Genomic DNA, 19,160 nt, shown 5'->3' on the forward strand with positions numbered 1-19,160 from the left:
AGGCATGCTCCACCATGCCCGGCTAATTTTCTATATATATTAGTTGGCCAATTAATTTCTTTCTATTTATAGTAGAGACGGGGTCTTGCTCTTGCTCAGGCTGGTTTCGAACTCCTGACTTCGAGCAATCCGCCCGCCTCAGGCTCCCAGAGTGCTAGGATTACAGGCGTGAGCCACCACGCCCGGCTTCATTGCCCATTTCTTGATGGGGTTGTTTGATTTTTTCTTGTTTATTCTTTTAAGTTCTAGATAGATTCTTGTTATTAGTCCTTTATTGGAAGTGTAGAGAGCAAATATTTTCTCCCATTCTGTGGGTTGTCTATTTGCTCTAATGATTATTTCCTGGGCAGTGCAGAAACTTTTTAATTTGATCAGATCCCATTTGTTTATTTTAGCTGTGGTGGTGATTCTTTGGGGGTCTTCCTCATAAATTCTTTGCCTAGACCAATATCTGATAGGGTTTTCCCAACAAATTCTTCTAGAATTCTTAAAGTTTTGTGTCTTAGATTTAGGTCTGTTATCCATCTTGAGTGAATTTTTGTGAGGGCTGAGAGGTTGCAGTCCTGATTTGCTCTTCTGCATATTGCTAACCAGTTTTCCCAGCACCATTTATTGAAGAGAGAATCTTTCCCCCATAGTATATTTTTGTGTGCTTTATCAAAGATTAGGTTACCATATACAGATGGTTTGATCTCTGGAATCTCAGATCTATTCCAGATATTGATGTTTCTGTTCTTTTGCCAGTACCAGGCAGATTTTACCATTATTGCCTTATAGTACAGCTTAAAGTCAGGAAGACTGATCCCTCCCAGTTTGTTTCTTTTACTTAAAATTGCTTTTGATATGTGTGGTTTCCTCTGGTTCCATACAAAGCGAAGGATTGCTTTTTCTAGATCTGTAAAGAATGCTGGTGGTATTTTGATGGGAATTGCATTGATTCTGTAGATCACCTTAGGTAATATTGACATTTTAACAATATTGATTCTTCCTAGCCATGAGCATGGTAGATTTTTCCATCTGTTTAAAACCTCTGCAATTTCTTTTCTTAGTGTTTCATAGTTCTCCTTATATAAATCTTTCGTATCTCTCATTAGATATACTCCTAGATATTTAATTTTCTTTGGAGCTATAGTAAAGCATATTGCATTTTTGATTTGAGTTTCTGCTTGATTGTTTTTGGCATATATGAATGCTTCTGATTTGTGTATATAGATTTTGTACCCTGAAACTTTACCGACTTCATTTATCAGATCTAGGAGTTTCTTGGATGAGTCCATGGGGTTTTCTAGATATCATATCATATCATCGGCAAAGAGTGAGAGTTTGATCTCTTCTGACCCAACTTGGATGCCCTTAATACCCCTCTCATGCCTGATTGCTATAGCTAAGACTTCGAGTACTATGTTGAATAGGAGGGGAGAAAGTGGGCATCCTTGTCTAGTTCTGGTTCGAAGCGGGAATGATTTCAATTTTTCCCCATTTAGAATGATGTTAGCCATTGGTTTGTCATAGATGGATTTGATAAATTTAAGGTGTGGGCCATCTATGCCTATTTTGTTAAGGGTTTTTATCATAAAGGTATGTTGGACTTCATCAAATGCTTTTTCTGCATCTATTGACAGAATCATATGGTCTTTGTTCTTAGCTTTATTTATAAAGTGGATTGCTTTTATAGACTTGCGTATGTTGAACCAGACTTGTATGCCAGGAATAAACCCCACTTGGTCATGGTGGATTATTTTTTTTGATGTGCTGCTGAATTCTATTTGCTAAAATTTTGTTTAGGATTTTTGCATCTATATTCATGAGGGATATTGGTCTATAATTTTCTTTTTTTGTTGCATCCTTTCCTGGATTTGGTGTCAAGGTGATATTGGCTTCATAGAATGAGTTAGGGAGGGTGCCATCCTTCTCAATGGTGTGGAATAGTTTCTGTAGTATAGGTACGAGTTCATCCTTGAATGTTTGGTGGAACTCCAGGGTGTAGCCATCTGGCCTGGGACTTTTCCATTTGGGGAGGTTTTAATTACTGCTTCAATTTCTGAGCTTGTGATTGGTCTGTTCAGGAACTCATTTTCCTCCTGGGTGAACTTAGGGAGGTTGTGTGATTCCAGGAATCTGTCCATTTCATCTTCATTCTGTAGTTTTTGGGCATATAGATTTCTATAGTAGTCAAACATAATGTTTTGTATTTCTGTGGAGTCTGTTGTGATCTCTCCTTTTTCATTTCTTATTGAGGTTATTAGAGTCCTTTCCCTTTGAGTTCTTGTCAGCCTAGCCAGAGGGCTGTCAATTTTGTTGATCTTTTTGAAAAACCAGCTTCTGGTTTTGTTGATCTTCCATATAGTCCTTTTATTCTCCATTTCATTTAGTTGAGCTTTGATCTTAGATATTTCTTTTCTTCTGCCAGGATTGGAATTGGTTTTCCAATTTTCTTCTTTTTCCAATTCTTTGAGTCTATTGATTAGGTTGTTGGTGTCTAATCTTTCTGTTTTTTGGATGTGAGCATTTATTGCTATTAGTTTTCCTCTCAGATATGCTTTTGCTGTATCCCAAAGGTTTTGGTAAGATGTGGCTCTGTTGTCATTTTGTTCAAAGAAATTCTTGATTTTCCTCTGAATTTCTTCCTTGACCCAATAGTCATTCAACAGTAGGTTGTTTAGTTTCCATGACTTAGTGATGTGGAGTGTATTTCTGTTAGAGTTGAACTCTAATTTTATATCACTATGGTCAGAGAAGACACAGGATATTATTCTTATTTTCTTGAATTTTTTGAGATCTGCTTTGCGGCCTAGTATGTGATCAGTTTTTGAGAAGGATCCATGGGCTGCTGAGAAGAATGTAAATTCAACTTAATTTGGGTGAAATGTTCTGTATAGATCTGTCAGACCTTTTTGTTCAATATCTTTGATTAGGTCCCTTATTTCTTTACTTAATTTCTGTTTGGAGGATCTATCTAGTTCATTTAGTGGTGTATTGAAGTCCCCTGCCACTATGGCAGTATTGTTTAGGGTGGTATTTAGCTCCAACAAGGTTTGCTTTATGTAATTGGGTGCTCCTGAATTGGGAGCATAAATATTAAGAATTGTTAGATCTTCTTGTTGGATCTTCCCTTTCACCATTATGAAGTGGCCTTCTTTATCCTTTTTAACTTTTGTTACTTTAAAACTAATGTTGTCTGCGAATAATATTTCAACCCCTGCTTTCTTTTGACTTCTGTTTGCTTGGATGATAGTTTTCCATCCCTTGATCTTTAGCTGAGAGGCATCTTTATGGTTTAGGTGTGTTTCCTGTAGACAGAAAATACTAGGCTTGTGGAATTTTATCCACTCTGCCAGCCTATGTCTCTTCAGAGGACAGTTTATACCATTTACATTTATTGAGAGGATTGAAATTGGAGGAAGATTTCCGTTCATATTGATGGGTGAAGTCCTGTTGCTTTGACTTAGAGATTGAGTCATCATGAAGTTTGAGATCTAGACTTTAATTCTTTGTGGATTTCATTTTGAGTAGTGCCTATTGCCCTGTTCACTGTGGAAGGCAGGTCTGAAAATTTCCTATAGTGCTGGTTTGGTCTTTGCATAATCCTTCAGTGATTGCTTGTCTGAGAAGGATTTTATTTCACCCTCATAGATAAAACTTAATTTTACCGGATAAAGCATTTTAGGTTGGGCTCTGTTCTGTTTTAGAAGATTAAGGATAGGCACCCACTCCCTCCTGGCTTGTAACGTTTCAGATGAGAAGTCTGCAGTTAGTCTGATAGACTTTCCTTTGTAGGTTATTTGTTGTTTACGCCTTGCTGTACGGAGGATTGCTTCTTTCACATTTACTTTGGTCAACTTAATAACTACATAATGGGGCGATTGCCTATTCACATTGCGTCTCCCAGGGGTTCTGTGCACTTCTTGAATTTGGATATCCAGATTTCTAGCTAGGCCCGGCATATTTTCCTCCAGTATGCTGTAGAATAAGTTTTCCAACCCTTGTGAGTGTTCCTCTTCCCCTTCTGGAATGCCAATCATTCTGAGGTTTGACTTTTTTACATAATCCTATACTTCCTGTAAGCTTTGATCTTGTCTCTTGTTTCTGTGTACCCTTTCTTCTTCTGATTTGTTTAGCATGTAGGTATAATCTTCAAGCTCTGAGATTCTTTCCTCAGTATGATCTATCCTGTTTTTGAGGCTTTCCACTGTGTTGTGGAGTTCCTTGAATGTTCCTTCATTGCTAGAATTTCTGCTTGGTTCTCTGAATTACCTCTATATCTTTGGAGAATTTTTCATTAATTTCCTGGATTGTTCTTGTGGTTTCTCTATGTTGGGATTCTATTTTCTCTTCGATTCCGTTGAGCTTTCTAACAATCCATATTCGGAATTCTACATCTGTTAGTTTAATCATATCATGTAAGTTGGTGTCCATTGGTGGAGAATGATTATTTTCTTTTGGAGGTGACTTTTATCTCTGATATTTCATGGTTCCTGAAGTTTTTCGCTGGTTCTTCCTCATCTGGATACTTTGTTGAGGACTAGAGTTGCTGGAAGTCAATTATAGGCTGTGTACTTGGGTTCCAAAGGAATGATCCTTGGGAGACCTGGAGAGGATGTGTTCTGCTTGTGTATCACCTTTCCCAAGGGTTCTTAGAGTCCTCAGGACTAGCAGACTCCTTTGCTTATCTACCTTGTTATGACAGGCTCTACTCTCTGGGCACAGAACGCCAACCACTGAGTGCAGCAAGATACCCCTCAGGTTCAGACTTGTGAGAAAGCTGCCGAACAAAGCACCACTCTCAACTTTCCACCCTTATAAATTCAGCTTTCGAGGCCACCTGCCCAGTTAGGGCAGGGGGGAAGACTGAGTTTACTACCAGGGCCACCCTCTGCAGTGTTTTCATGCTAAGGAGCGGCTCGGTGGAGCAGGGAAGCAGCTCTTGGGTTCGGATCCTCTCTCACTTGCTTCTGCTTCAGCGGAGCGCTGGGAGCTCAACAAGTTGCTTTCTCTGGATGCCCAAACAGATCAGCCAGTTTAGGGTAGAAGAGGTGCCAGGGAAACACTTGAGCGCTGCCCACCGCATCTTCTCCAAGCTTCGGGGCAGTGTGGCAGTGCTAGGAAGTGGTTGCAGGGTTTGGACTCTTTCTTCTGCTGCTATTGGTTCTGTGGGTTTCTGGCGATTAAGAGAGGTGCCTTTTCCAGCTGCTCGAAGAGTTTGTCTGGCTTAGGGTAGTAGGGATGCCTGGCAAACTTCTCCCTCACAGTCCTCCACAACTTCTCTAAGCCGCAGGGGTAGAGGGGCGGGGGAGCGGGCGCAGAGCTGGGTCCTTCTCCCTATCCACTACCGCTCCTGAGGTGCTGTGGGCTTGTTAGGCTGCCCTTTCCTGAAGCAGGAACAGATCAGCTGCTTTGGAATTCTGGGGAAGCCCAGAAAATGCCTCCCAAGCTGATCTGCCCCCAAGGAAGCCTGGAGAACCTCTCCTGCGCGACTCTGTGCAGAGTCTCCAAGCCGCGGGGGTTGGGTGGCGAAGCAGGGGAACAGGCACAAAGCTGGGCCCTTCTCCCCACCCACTACCACTTCAACAGGGTTGTGGGCTCCACAGGCTGCCGTCCCCTGAAGCAGAAACAGTTCAGCTGGCCCTGGGCCCGGGGAAGCTGTGAGAATGTCTCCTGCACGGAGTTTCCAAGCCGCAGGGCCTCCAAGCCGCGGGGGGCTGGGCGCCAGAGCTGCGGACTGGCAGAGCTGGGGAGCAGCACAGAACTGGGCCCTTCTCCCCACCCACTACCACTTCAACGGGGCTGTGGGCTCAACGGGCTGCCGTCCCCTGAAGCAGAAACAGTTTAGCTGGCCTTGGGCCCCGGGAAAGCCTGGAGATCCACGCGGAGTCTCCAAGCCGTGGGGGCTGGGCAGCAGGGCTAAGGAGCAGGTGCTGGGTTTAGACCCTTCCTGCCCTCCCCACTGCTTTGCCGGGGTACTGTGTAGAGTTCTAAATGCTGCCTGTTTCAGACTCCTCTCCAAACCGCTCGTCTGCCCACGTTGCCACCTCCCATCAACCTCAGGCAGTTCCCTGCCTGTGTGGGCGTGGGGACCAGTGGGGAAGGGATCGTCTCCCTGTGTGGGGGAGAAAGGATGCCTCCTCCGGCCAGCTCGTGGGGCGGCTGGCGCACGGGCGGGCTCCCTCCCCACTATAGTTCCGAGTCCCTGGGTTTTGTGAAAGAATTTCAGTTCACCTTTAATTGTTGTCTACGATTTCCATATCCCAGTGTCTCTTTGCAGTTCTGCGAGTCTGCTCCAGAGTAGGTGCAGGTGGTCTGCATGTGGTTGTCTGTCCTCTTCACCCCTCACCCCGAGAGCTGAAAGTCAAGAGGTCAGCCCTAATCCGCCATTTTCTACAAGGACCCTGTTTGTTTGTTTTAAAGATAGGGTCTCATTCCATCTCCCAAGCTGAAATGCAGCAGCATGATCATAGCTCATTGCAACCTTGAAATCTTTGGTTCTAGTGATCCCATCCTCCTGCCTTAGCCTCCTGAGTAGCTGGAACTACAGCTGTATGCCACCACACCCGGATAATTTTTTTGAAAAGGTTTTTGCAGAGACAGGGTCTTACTATGTTGCGCAAGCTGGTTTTGAACTCCTGGCCCAAAGCAAACCTCCCACCTCGGCCTCTCAAAGTGCCGGGATTACAGGTATGAGCTACCACATCCAGCAAAAGAGTGATTTTTTTTTTTTTTTTTGAGACAGAGTCTCGCTTGTTGACCAGGCTAGAGTGAGTGCCGTGGTGTCAGCCTAGCTCACAGCAACCTCAAACTCCTGGGCTCAAGCAATCCTGCTGCCTCAGCCTCCCAAGTAGCTGGGACTACAGGCATGCGCCACCATGCCCGGCTAATTTTCTATATATATTAGTTGGCCAATTAATTTCTTTCTATTTATAGTAGAGACGGGGTCTCACTCTTGCTCAGGCTGGTTTCGAACTCCTGACCTCGAGCAATCCACCCGCCTCAGCCTCCCAGAGTGCTAGGATTACAGGCGTGAGCCACCGCGCCCGGCAAAAGAGTGATTTTGAATATTTGGTTTTTTAAATTATATTTTCCAAATTAATAATAAAACAACTAATATCTCACACTTTTGCTACTTCTATCTACACAGGAGGCTGAGAAATCCAATTGTTTAACTAGGTTATTTAATGGCCAGAATAAAATCATAATTATCTTAAAAGAAAAGAATGGATCTTAGAAAGTCAATTAGCAACCTCAATCTTTTCTTCCATACAAAGCACTGATCTATCCATACCCTAAGGGGACAACCCCAAAGTCCCAGATCTCTGAGTGATGTGGTAGTTTTCTTTTTGAAGATAGATTTGACTCATCATTTTGTGCAGTCATAAGTTAAACAATAAGTTATCTACCCCCAAAATATTCAATATTCGGGGTGGGCATCCCTAATCCAAGTCTAAAATCTGAAATGCTCAAAATCTAACACCACAGGTGGAAAATGTCTCATGTGACCTCATGTAATGGGGTCATAGTCAAAATGTATGTGTAAATAAACACAAAAGTTTATTCAACATCCCCAAGGCAAAAAAAAAGACGCTCCCAGCCCCATCCACTGTGATGTAATTTTTAATGTATATGTCCAGATGTCCCCATGCGAGCCCACCTATGAAAGGCAATCAAATGGTATGTATGCAGGCCAAACACAACAATGGCAGGTTCCCCATAATGCCCCACACTGGGACCAAGACCTATATGCATTACTCATTGTGTTTTTCACTTATTCTCTGTTCTGTGGCTTAAGGATATGGTTGAAAATGTCAAAAATACATGCAGATACCCTCATGGGTAACAGTGATAAGAAAAAGAGGGAGCACTTAAGTTTATTCATAGCACAGAAAGTCAAGCTGTTGAAGAAACTGGACAGCAGTGTAAGTGTGAAACATCTCACAGGAAAGCGTGGTGTGAGAATGACCACCATGTATGACCTGAAGAAACAGAAGGACCAATTATTGATGTTCTATGCTGAAAATGATGAACAGAAGTTAACTAAAAACATAAAAACACATAAAGCTAAAAATGAAGATTTCTATCATGTATTGAAAAAGCTGATACATCAGTGTAGTGTTGCAGTGAACACATGGCACTTCACAGTATATTGATCATGAAAAAGCAAAGATCCATCACAATGACCTGAAAATTTAAGGGAACTGCGACTATTCAGAAGGCTGGCATCAGAAATTTAAGAAAAGACACAGCATTAAATTTTAAAATATTTGTGGTGATTAAGCATCTGCTGATCACAAAGCAGAGGAGAAATTCATGGACAAGTTTGCCAAGGTCATTGATGATGAAAATCTGACACCAGAAGAAATCGATAGATGATGAAACAACACCATTTTAGAATTATTCCCCCAGAAGAACGCTTACTATAGCTGACGAGACAGGCCTTATAGAAATTAAGGATGCCAAGGACAGAATAAGTATACTGGGATGTGCTAATGCAACAAATATGTATATGTGTAAACTTTCTGTAATAGGCAAAATCTTACATACTTTCTGTTTTCAGAAAGTGAATTTCTCAGAAATTCATTATTATGCTTGTTTCACAAGGGACATATTTTCTGATTGGTTTCACAAACATTTTGTATAAGCAGCTTGCGCTCACTGCGGTGAAGGTGGACTAATGATGGCTGCAAGATTTTGTTGTTCCTTGACATCTGTTCTGTTCATCCTCCAGCTTAAATTCTCATCAAAAATTATGTTTATGAAAAAAATAATGTTTATGCCATGTACTTTCCTCCAAATGTAACCTCATTAATTCAGCCATGAGACTAGGTATCCTTACATCAATGAAAAGTAAATATAAAAACACTTTCTTGTAGTGAACAGAAGTGTGGATGTGAAAGTTTTTCAAAAGGAGTTTAGCTTGGAGAATATTATACATGCTGTTGCCAACACTTGAAACACAGTGACTAAAGACACAGTTGTGTATGGAGGGCACAACCTCCATGATACATCAGTCTGTGACTATGTTCAGATACTCCAGCCTGTGACTATGTTCAGTGAGGACAATAAATAAAATGATGACTTTGAAGGATTCTGCATATCAAGTGAAAAAAGAAAACAATGCCTAACTTCCTTACATAGGCAAAAAATATACCTCCAGTGTCTGTCAGTAAGCTAGAAGTGGATGTCAAAGAAGTTTTTAACATTGATAATAAGGCTTCAGTTATTCATTCATCCAATTGCTAAGATGGTGGGAAATAGGCCTTTCATGCAGAACTATTAACTATAGTTATTTTGGAAAATTTGGAACTACCTATTAAAATTAGAAGCACATATGCACTTAATGCTACAATCCTATTTACATGTTCTATTTTATAGAAATGCAAGCATTCACAATTGCAAAGATGTGGCATCAACTTATGTGCCCATCACTATATGTATTAACAAAAGGTAGTGTGTGTATATATACACACATATACACATACACACACCATGGAATATTACTCAGCCATGAAGAAAGATACTTAATGCCATTTGCAACAATTTGGATGGAGCTGGAGACCATTATCCTAAGTGAAATGTCTAATGAATGGAGAAACAAATGGCACATGGACTTGCTATTAAATTAGAACTCACTGATAAGCACACATGCATACAGAGGGTTGTAGAACTCAGGGGAAATCAAGCAAGGGGAAGAGGGGAGGAGGGGATGGGCAAAGCCCTACCTAATTGGTACAATTATCACTATGACCCTTACTCAAGAATGACAAAATTGATCCATGTAACCAAAAACATTTGCACCCCTGTAATATTTTGAAATAAAAAAACCCCTATAATTATGTAAAAAAAACACAATATAAATATATATGTACAATGATATTTGTTTCACCATTGCTTATAGTGGCAGAAAATAATTCTAAAATGTAAATGTTATTCATGAGGGAATCACTGAATAAGTTTGGCACATTTACATTTTAGAATATCATGTAGCAACTTATAAGAGCAATGAAAGAAATTTGTATCAATTTACTTGGATCAAAGGTAAGGAGGATCCATGTATGTGACCTAGTATTATTGTGCAGAACCACAACACTGCTGAATTCATATGTATCTATTTATACATATTTGAAGAAAGGTTTGGGAACATATGTTCAGCTCATAATATTACTGTGTTTCTCCAAAAATAAGACCTACCCATAAAATAAGCCTTAGCAGGATTTCTAAGCATTTGCACAATATAAGCCCTACCCTGAAAATCAGACCTAGTGATGGGCGTGGCTACGCAGCACATCTGCACAACCCATGCATTTCCTCACAGAGCAGTAAAAAAGATGAGCAGCCCTTTTCATCTGCCCCATCGAGACAGCTACTATCCCAGATGTGACTAGAAAGGTGCGGCAGCCCCACCTAGGTCGGCTCCCCCTGTCAAGTCCCAGACATCCTGTGCGTGCTGCAGGCTGAGGCTTTGAGGGGAAAGTCTCCTCAGTGAAGTGAGGAGAGGGACGCTCCGCTTTAGGTAGTGTGTGTCCCCGGGGGAAGAAGGAAAGCTGTGGCTGCTATTTTACTCAGCACCATGGGCCTCTCTCACCCCCACAAACACCAGGGGACAGGGGGAAAGCTTCAGCAAGCAGTCTCCTGCTGAGCCCAGAAATCATTTCTGCTCCACTGTGCAGATTGGACCCAGTGCTCACTGCATCTCTGATAAATAAGCCAGCCCTGCTCATTTAATGAGAGCTTTGTTGCTCGACATGAGAGATTGGGGCCGATGGCTCTAAAGGAAATAGTCACAAGAAATTCAGGATGGAATTTGGGGTTTGGAGAGTGATGATGGTGTTCCAGAAGAAGATGACTTAACTATAGTTGAATAAATGTAGATTGTTGTACCGTACTTAAAAAAAATAACACATCCCTGAAAATAAGCCCTAGGGTGTCTTCTTGAGGAAAAATAAATATAATACCCTGTCTTATTTTCGGGGAAACACAGTAGTTGTTTGGAGGAGGAAGCCCATAGGTTTGAAAAGATTGGTAAATAGAGACAATGGGAATATAGTATAAAGTTTATTTCATATATTACAGTGATTCTTTTACCTTTATATGTGAATTTTTTAGTTGTTCTGGTCACAGCAGGCAGAATATTCGTAAATTCTGCAGCTTTTTGCTTTAAGGTCACAGTTTTTGGATGTCCTAAAAAATTGAGAACAGTGTTGTTAAATTATACAACAAATTAATTAATTTCCACTTTTACAATGTTAGCGTCAGCCTAGCTCACAGCAACCTCAAACTCCTGGGCTCGAGCGATCCTTCTGCCTCAGCCTCCCTGGTAGCTGGGACTACAGGCATGTGCCACCATGCCCGGCTAATTTTTTATATATATATCAGTTGGCCAATTGATTTCTTTCTATTTATAGTAGAGACGGGGTCTCGCTCTTGCTCAGGCTGGTTTTGAACTCCTGACCTTGAGCAATCCACCCGCCTCGGCCTCCCAAGAGCTAGGATTACAGGCGTGAGCCACAGCGCCCGGCCTAAAATGAATCTTAATCCACTTCTAAAGCACAGCCTCCTTATAACTTGTTCCCAGTAATTTAAATAAAGCAGATTAACTGACAAATAATTTCTGAGTTTTTTCTTGTCTGATATCTGGTATTTATAAGAGTGTATTATAAAAGCACAAGTCAGGAAAAAAAGATTGGAAATATCATATACAAAAATGTTAAAGAGCGAGGCTTTTTATAGGTAAGGATAAAAGTGAGTTATTAAATTGTAAATTTTCAGAAAAGCTTTATCTATATATAAAACATTATATCTTTGTATATAAATAAGTTTATATAAAAATAAGTTTATAATAAGTTATAAATACAAAAATATAAAATATTACATAAAAATATAAAAATAAGTTTATAAGGAAAATAAAATATAAAATATAAATAAAATATAAAATATAATATAAAAATATTTTATTAAAATAAAAGTATAAAAATATTTTATTTTATTAAAATAATATAAAATATATAAAAATATTTTATTATTTTATTAAAATAAAAGTATAAAAATATTTTATTATTTTATTAAAATAAAATATAAAAATATAAAAATAAGTTTAAAATGAAAAGTATAGGCCTAGAATTGAAGGAGAGATAATAGAGATGCTATTGTAAAGACACAAATTTTGAAAATGGTTAAAAAAACGATATAATATGTCCAGCCTCCAGGTGGTGCACTGAACCCATCGTGTAAGTACATACCCTTCCTCTCCTCCCCACTCCCCCCTGCCCACTTCCTGGCATAGTGGGGTGGGGGAGGGAGGCAGGGGCAAGATATGTAACCCTAACAATATCTGTACGCCCATAATATGAAATAATAAAATAATTATAGACAACAGACATTTTCCTAGGGTTTGTTAATTTCTCATGTGGTGTTGTTATATGATCACATTAAGAATGAAATAGAATTTAATGAGCAACTAAAAAAAATATAAAACTTGGGTTTGTATCTACCCTGGTACCAATTTTTTTCTATTAATATTTCATTTTATAGTTTGAAATTTTGTTATAAATGGCTCAAATCCTTTGTGGATTGAAGAAAGATATAAATCAATAAAATGTAAAACTCAATTAAAAAAACTATATATCTTTGCCCACTTCTTCCCAAAAGAAAAAATAAAAAAAAATAAAAATAAAAAAACTATATAATAATAAAAAGAGTTTCAATATGTGGTCATTTGGAGAAAAATGCTGAAATAAAGAGCAGAATATGAGACATTTAGAAGGTACTTTTTCAAAGTTAGTGTGCAAAATGTGTTAAATTTTCTCAATATGTTTCTTGCACAGAAATGAAACATTCAACGCTTCCATTCCTGAAGGTAAGTGTTGGCTTGAAAAATGTATACCTGCCATTATTTTTAGATTCCAAGTCTTAATGACTTAATGAAAAAAATTAAAAATTATGATATTATTATTTCCATTAAATCTATAAAAGACCATTACTGCTGTCTAATTATGGAGTAAAAGTTTAGGTAATAGATTATTCAGACCATTTGTTCATTTTTATTCTCCTCCTGTTTGTTGTTTCTTTAGGCAATACGCAATATTACTGCTTATAATTAATATCTTCTTCAGAGAAAAGGCTTTGGCTTAGCAGAGAAAACCAAAATTATGGGTAAAACTAGGAGCTACATCAATGGAAAGCAGTTTTTTTTTTTTTTTATTTTATTTTTTTTTTTTTTATTTATTTATTTTTTTTGAGACAGAGTCTCGCTTTGTTGTCCAGGCTAGAGTGAGTGCCGTGGCGTCAGCCTAGCTCACAGCAACCTCAAACTCCTGGGCTCGAGCGATCCTTCTGCCTCAGCCTCCCGAGTAGCTGGGACTACAGGCATGCGCCACCATGCCCGGCTAATTTTTTTTATATATATATCAGTTGGCCAATTAATTTCTTTCTATTTATAGTAGAGACGGGGTCTCGCTCTTGCTCAGGCTGGTTTTGAACTCCTGACCTCTAGCAATCCGCCCGCCTCGGCCTCCCAGAGAGCCAGGATTACAGGCGTGAGCCACCGCGCCCGGCCTGGAAAGCAGTTTTGTAGATAATATTAAGTAATAGGTTAACTCAAAATCAATTACATTTATCTAAAATATACTGAAAGATCACTGATATCAGCTTAAAAAGCTATAAACAACTAGGCCTTCCAATCAAAGAAAGCTTCCTTTTCAATCCTAGTCTATCTTGTCAACTTAATTTTTGCAGGATTTTGCTCCTTATTTTAAGTTTTCCTCTGTTATCACATATAATTTATGATCATTTTTATTTCTATCTCACTGAGGCAGAAAATAGATTTAACTCTCTTTTCTTGTATTTGTCTCTTCTTTCCCAGAATCAAGCCCAAATATCTTTTATTATTCTTAAGGGATTTTTTTCCTTTCATATTACAAGTAGTAAAAACAATAGAATAAAAGTAATATCTCAGTCAAGCTTCTCTATTTCTTATTGATTTTTCACTTAGAACCTTTGGATGGATAGAATATGGCATGTATATTTATTTTAGGTGTTAGAACATAACATATGGTTTATTTTCCTTTCCACCTACACTAATGTTGAATCTTTTCTATTGCATAATCTGCCTGGGATTGGACAAAAGAGGGACATATATATACATAATAAAAGGGGATATAAGCTGTGTTTATTATAGTAATCATCAAAACCTATCATAGTAAGAACAGAAAGGAAATGGAGTTCCAATTTAGTCATAATTGAAAAGGAGAAATGCTAGTGATACTACTTATCCACTAAGAATGAATATATGTTAAGTAAACTTAATTCAGAGTTTACTTTTTGCCAAACTGTTATATGACTACAGCTATTATAACTTGGTTATTTCCACTTAATTAAAGCTGTCTAAAAATACTAAAAATTACCTGAAGATACTCTATTTAGTAAAGGAAACTCGATGTGTTTAGAAATGGCTAAATCAGCCCTAGATGTTTTATAAATTGCTCTTGGAAGTTCAATTTCATAGGGTGAAACGTTCTCATAAGGTTCATCTATAAAAATTTAGAAAATATGTTAACTATAAAATGGACCATATCTGTAAGTATTTTTAATACTCACATAATACTTTGTTAATAAAAATGCAATTAAAATAATTTAAATAACCAAAATTAATTTTTGAGATCATTAATTCAATTAAGATAATAAGATAGATGTATATGTGTGTATGTGTATTTAGAAGGCTGGTTTTGGAAAGAAGATCAAAGTAATAAAAGTAAAATTAAAAAGTAACAAAGGCTACATATTGTAAGATTCCATTTATATGATACTCAGTGTAGGCAAACTTTACAGAGACAAAAAGTAGACTGGTAGTTTCCTAAAATTGGGGTATAAAAGGATTAGAGAATCATGGCTAAAGAGTGTGAGGGGTTCTTTTTCAGGTAATAAAAATGTTTCCAAATTGATCGTGGTGATGAAAGTCCAACTCTGTGAATGTACTAAAAGCCATTGAATTGTACTCTTTAAATGACTAAATTATATGGTATGTGAATTATATCACAATAAATATATTTACAAAGACTAACATCTGATATTTTATTAAAAATAATAAATGCCACAAATCAATCAGATGACACATTCAAAGTACTGAAAACTGACAACAAAAAATTTTACAGCAAAACTATCCTTCAGAAATAAAGATGGAGCTATTGTGAAAGGTATTGAGTCTTTGATTTGATTCTTAGCTTGACTGTTGTGTATAGAAATGCTACTGTTTGTGTACATTGATTTTGTAGCCTGAGACTTTGCTAAATTTATTTATCAATCCCAGCAGTCCCATGGCAGAATCTTTGGGGTTTTCTAGATATGAGATCATATCATCAGCAAAGAGCAATAATTTAACCTCCTCTTTCCCCAATTTGGATACCCTTAATTTGCTTCTCTTGCCTGATTATTCTGGCTAGGACTTCCAGCACTATGTTGAATAGAAGTGACAATTGGCATCCTTGTCCAGTTCTGAGTGGGAATGCTTTCAACTATTCCCCATTCAGTATGAAGTTACCTGTGGTTTTGTTGTATATAGCTTTTATAATTTTGAGTAATGTTTCATTTATGCCTATTTTGTTAAGAGTTTTTATCATAAACAGGTGGTGAATTTTGTTGAATGCTTTTCTTGCATCTACTGAGACAATCATACAGTCTTTGTTTTTGCTTCTGTTTATATGGTGACTCATATTAATTGATTTACATATGTTGAACCATCCTTGCATCACTGGAATGAAACCCTATTTGGTTGTGGTGGATTATTTTTTTGGTGTGCTGTTGAATTCAGTTTGCTAGTATTTTACTGAGTATTTTTGCATCTACATTCATAAGCGATATTGGTCAGTAGTTGTCCTTTTTTGTTGTGTCCTTTCCTGGCTTTGGTATCAAGGTGATACTGGCTTCATAGAATGAGTTGGGAGGATTCCCTTGTTCTCAATGTTTTGGAATAATTACTACAGTATGCATACCAGATCTTCTTTGTATATCTGGTAAAAGTAGGCTTTAAATCCATCTAGTCTAAAGCCCTTTTTTGTTGTTGTTGTTGGAAGATATATTTTTATTACTGCTTCTATTTTGCTGTTCATTATTTGTCTGTTGAGTTCCATTTCTTCCTGATTGAATATTGGGGGATTTTGCAGTTCTAGGAATTTGTACATTTCCTCTACATTTTCAGTTTATGTGCATAGAGATTTTCATAGTATTCACAGATGATATTTTGAATTTCTGTTGTATCTGTTGTAAGATCTCTTTTTCATTTCTGATTGAGCTATTTGAGTCCCTTCTCATCTATTCCTGGTTAACATACCTAGAGGTCTATCAATTTTATTTTCAAAGAACTAGCTTTTTGTTTCATTGACCCTGTGTGTGTGTGTGTGTGTGTGTGTGTGTGTGTGTGTGTGTATTTGGTCTGTTTTCCATTTGATTTACTTCTGCTCTGACCTTTGTTACTTTTTTTCTGCTGGCTTTGGGTTTGGTTTGCTCTTCCTTTTCTACTTCCTTGAGATGTGTCATTAGATTGTTAATTTGTAATCTTTCTGACTTTTTGATGTAAGCAATTAAGGCTATGAATTTTCCCCTTAGGACTGCTTTTGCTGAATCCTATAGATTTAGATAGTTTGTGTCCCCTTTGTTGTTCAGTTTTAAGAGTCTTTTGATTTTCATCTTAATTTCATTATTGACCTAATAATTTTTCAGGAACAAGTTGTTTGATTTCCATGACTTTGTGTGGAATTGAGTGTTTCTCTTGGAGTTGATTTCTAGTTTTATTCCACTGTGGTCTGAGAAGATACATGGTATGATTTCTTTCTTTTTTTTTTTTTTAATTTGTTGAGACATATTTTGTAGCCTATGATGTGATCAGTCTTGGAGAATGTTCCATGCACTGATAAGAAGAACATATATTCTGTAGTGTTTGGGTAAAATGTTCTGTCAATGTCTGTTAAGCCCATTTATTCTAGAGTCCTGTTTAAGTCCAGTGTTTGTTTATTTTCTGCTTGGATGATCTCTATAGTTCTGTCAGTAGAGTGCTGAAGCCTCTAGCTGCCTTATGATGCTGATGTTTATCTCTTTGCTTCAATCTAACAGAATTTGCTTTATGAACCTCGGCACAACTGTGTTAGTGGCTGCATAAATTTTTAGGATTGTTAGGTCTTGTTGAATTGCTACCTTTAATGACCATCAATGCCAATTTAATAATGAGGATGGATTATTTTTCCATTCTTGTATACTTCACTTAGTAGAATGGGTTCCAGCAAATTGGTTTCACTGATCAACACCTAAGTGGACATATAGGAATAACATTTATTGGGCGTCAGGCAGATGGGAGAGGGGAGGAAGGGGTAGGTAGATACATACATAATAAGTGTGATGTGCACCATCTGGGGGATGGACACGCTTGAAGCTATGACTCTGGGGGAGAAGTCGGGGGAAGGCAACACATGTAACCCAAACATTTGTACCCCCATAATATGATGAAATAAAAAAATACAGAAAAAAAGAATGGCTAGACCTAGTTTCTTTTCATTTCTGTTTGCATGGAGTATTGTTTATTTCTTCACTTTGAGTCTGTATGTGTCTTTGTGGGTTAGATATAGTTCTTGGAGACAGCAGCTAGTTGGGTTATATTTTTCCATCCATTCAGCCAGGGTATGTCTCTTGAATGTGGCATTCAGACTAGTAACTTTGGTTGATAGAATTGATATGTGGGGTGTTGTTCTGTCCATCTTTTTGGGTAGTACCTTGTTGGTATGTTTTACCTCTACCTCTTGTTTTATATGACCTCTGAGCTTTAGCTTTTGGATGGTTTTACACTGGCTGGTGTCTATTGTGCTGATTTGTGTAAATGTAGTTCTAAGTATTTCCTGCACAGCAGGTCTTGTCTTAACAAATTCTCTCAGTGTTTGCTTGTCTGGAAAAGTCTTTATTTCTCCTTCATATATGAACCTTAGTTTTCCAGGATAAACAATTCTAAGCTGGCAGTTGTTCTGTTTAAGAAGAGTGAATATGGGAGCACAATATCTTCTGGCTTATAAGATCTCTGTTGAAAACTCTGCAGTTAGCCTGATGGGTTTTTCTTTGTAAGTTACTTACTATTTTTCCTCATGGCTCACAGTTCCTTCTTTGTATTGACTTTCACCAGCCTGATGACTATGTGTCTTGGTGATTGCCTGTTTGCAATGAATTTCCCAGGTGTTCATTGAGCTTCTTATACCTGTATGTCTAAATCTCTAGCAAGACCAGTGAAGTTTTCCTCAATTGCTCCCTCTAATAGGTTTTCCAGCCCTTCTGGATTTTCTTCTTTTTTTTTTTTTTTTTTTTTTTTTTTTTTTTTTTTTTTGAGACAGAGTCTCGCTTTGTTGTCCAGGCTAGAGTGAGTGCCGTGGCGTCAGCCTAGCTCACAGCAACCTCAAACTCCTGGGCTTGAGTGATCCTTCTGCCTCAGCCTCCCGAGTAGCTGGGACTACAGGCATGCGCCACCATGCCCGGCTAATTTTTTATATATATATCAGTTGGCCAATTAATTTCTTTCTATTTATAGTAGAGACGGGGTCTCGCTCTTGCTCAGGCTGGTTTTGAACTCCTGACCTTGAGCAATCCGCCCGCCTCAGCCTCCCAAGAGCTAGGATTACAGGCGTGAGCCACAGCGCCCGGCTGGATTTTCTTCTTTAACCTCAGGGATGCCTAAGATTATATTTGGACATTTTACATCATCCCATATTTCTTGTAGGCTTTGCTTGTTCCTCTTGATTCTTTGTTCTTTATTTTTGAATGAGTTAATTTGAAAGAGTTGTCTTCAAGCTCTGAGTTTCTTTCTTCTGCCTGGTCTATTCTTAAAACCTTACACTGAATTTTGTATTTCCTTAAATGAATTTTTCATTTCCAGAAGTTCTATTTGTTTTTTAATATGTTGAGATCTTTAATGAATTTTTCATTCATTGCCTAAATTGCTTTTCTGTTTTCTTTCCATTTTCTCTTAGCTATCATTAAGCTTCTCTATAATCCATATTTGGAATTCTTTATGTGTCATTTCAATATTTTCATTTTGGTTGGTATCCATTGCCAGAGAGCTGGTGTTCCCTTTTGGGGGTATCCTTTTCCTTTGATTTTTCATACTTTCAGAGTTATTTTGCTGATTCCTTCTCGCCCAGACCAGC

General features: G+C 38.1%; 1 protein-coding gene across 9 annotated transcripts in view; it reads right to left on the reverse strand.

Annotated features, from left to right (window-relative positions):
- LOC105881716 (coiled-coil domain-containing protein 7-like) overlaps nt 1-19,160 on the reverse strand; it is a 162,720-nt gene that overhangs the window by 26,044 nt on the left and 117,516 nt on the right. For 6 of the 9 annotated variants that reach the window (XM_075997574.1, XM_075997573.1, XM_075997572.1 and 3 more), the window contains one exon: nt 6,710-11,169. In XM_075997574.1, the coding sequence (XP_075853689.1) occupies nt 10,781-11,169 (389 nt within the window). In that variant the 3' untranslated portion in view covers nt 6,710-10,780. Of the gene's footprint in view, nt 1-6,709; nt 11,170-19,160 lie in introns of those variants that run through there. The other 3 variants (XM_075997578.1, XM_075997576.1, XM_075997569.1) reach the window with 2 other exon arrangements.

Source organism: Microcebus murinus, chromosome 25 (genome assembly GCF_040939455.1).
Source record: "Microcebus murinus isolate Inina chromosome 25, M.murinus_Inina_mat1.0, whole genome shotgun sequence".
NCBI lineage: Eukaryota > Metazoa > Chordata > Mammalia > Primates > Cheirogaleidae > Microcebus > Microcebus murinus.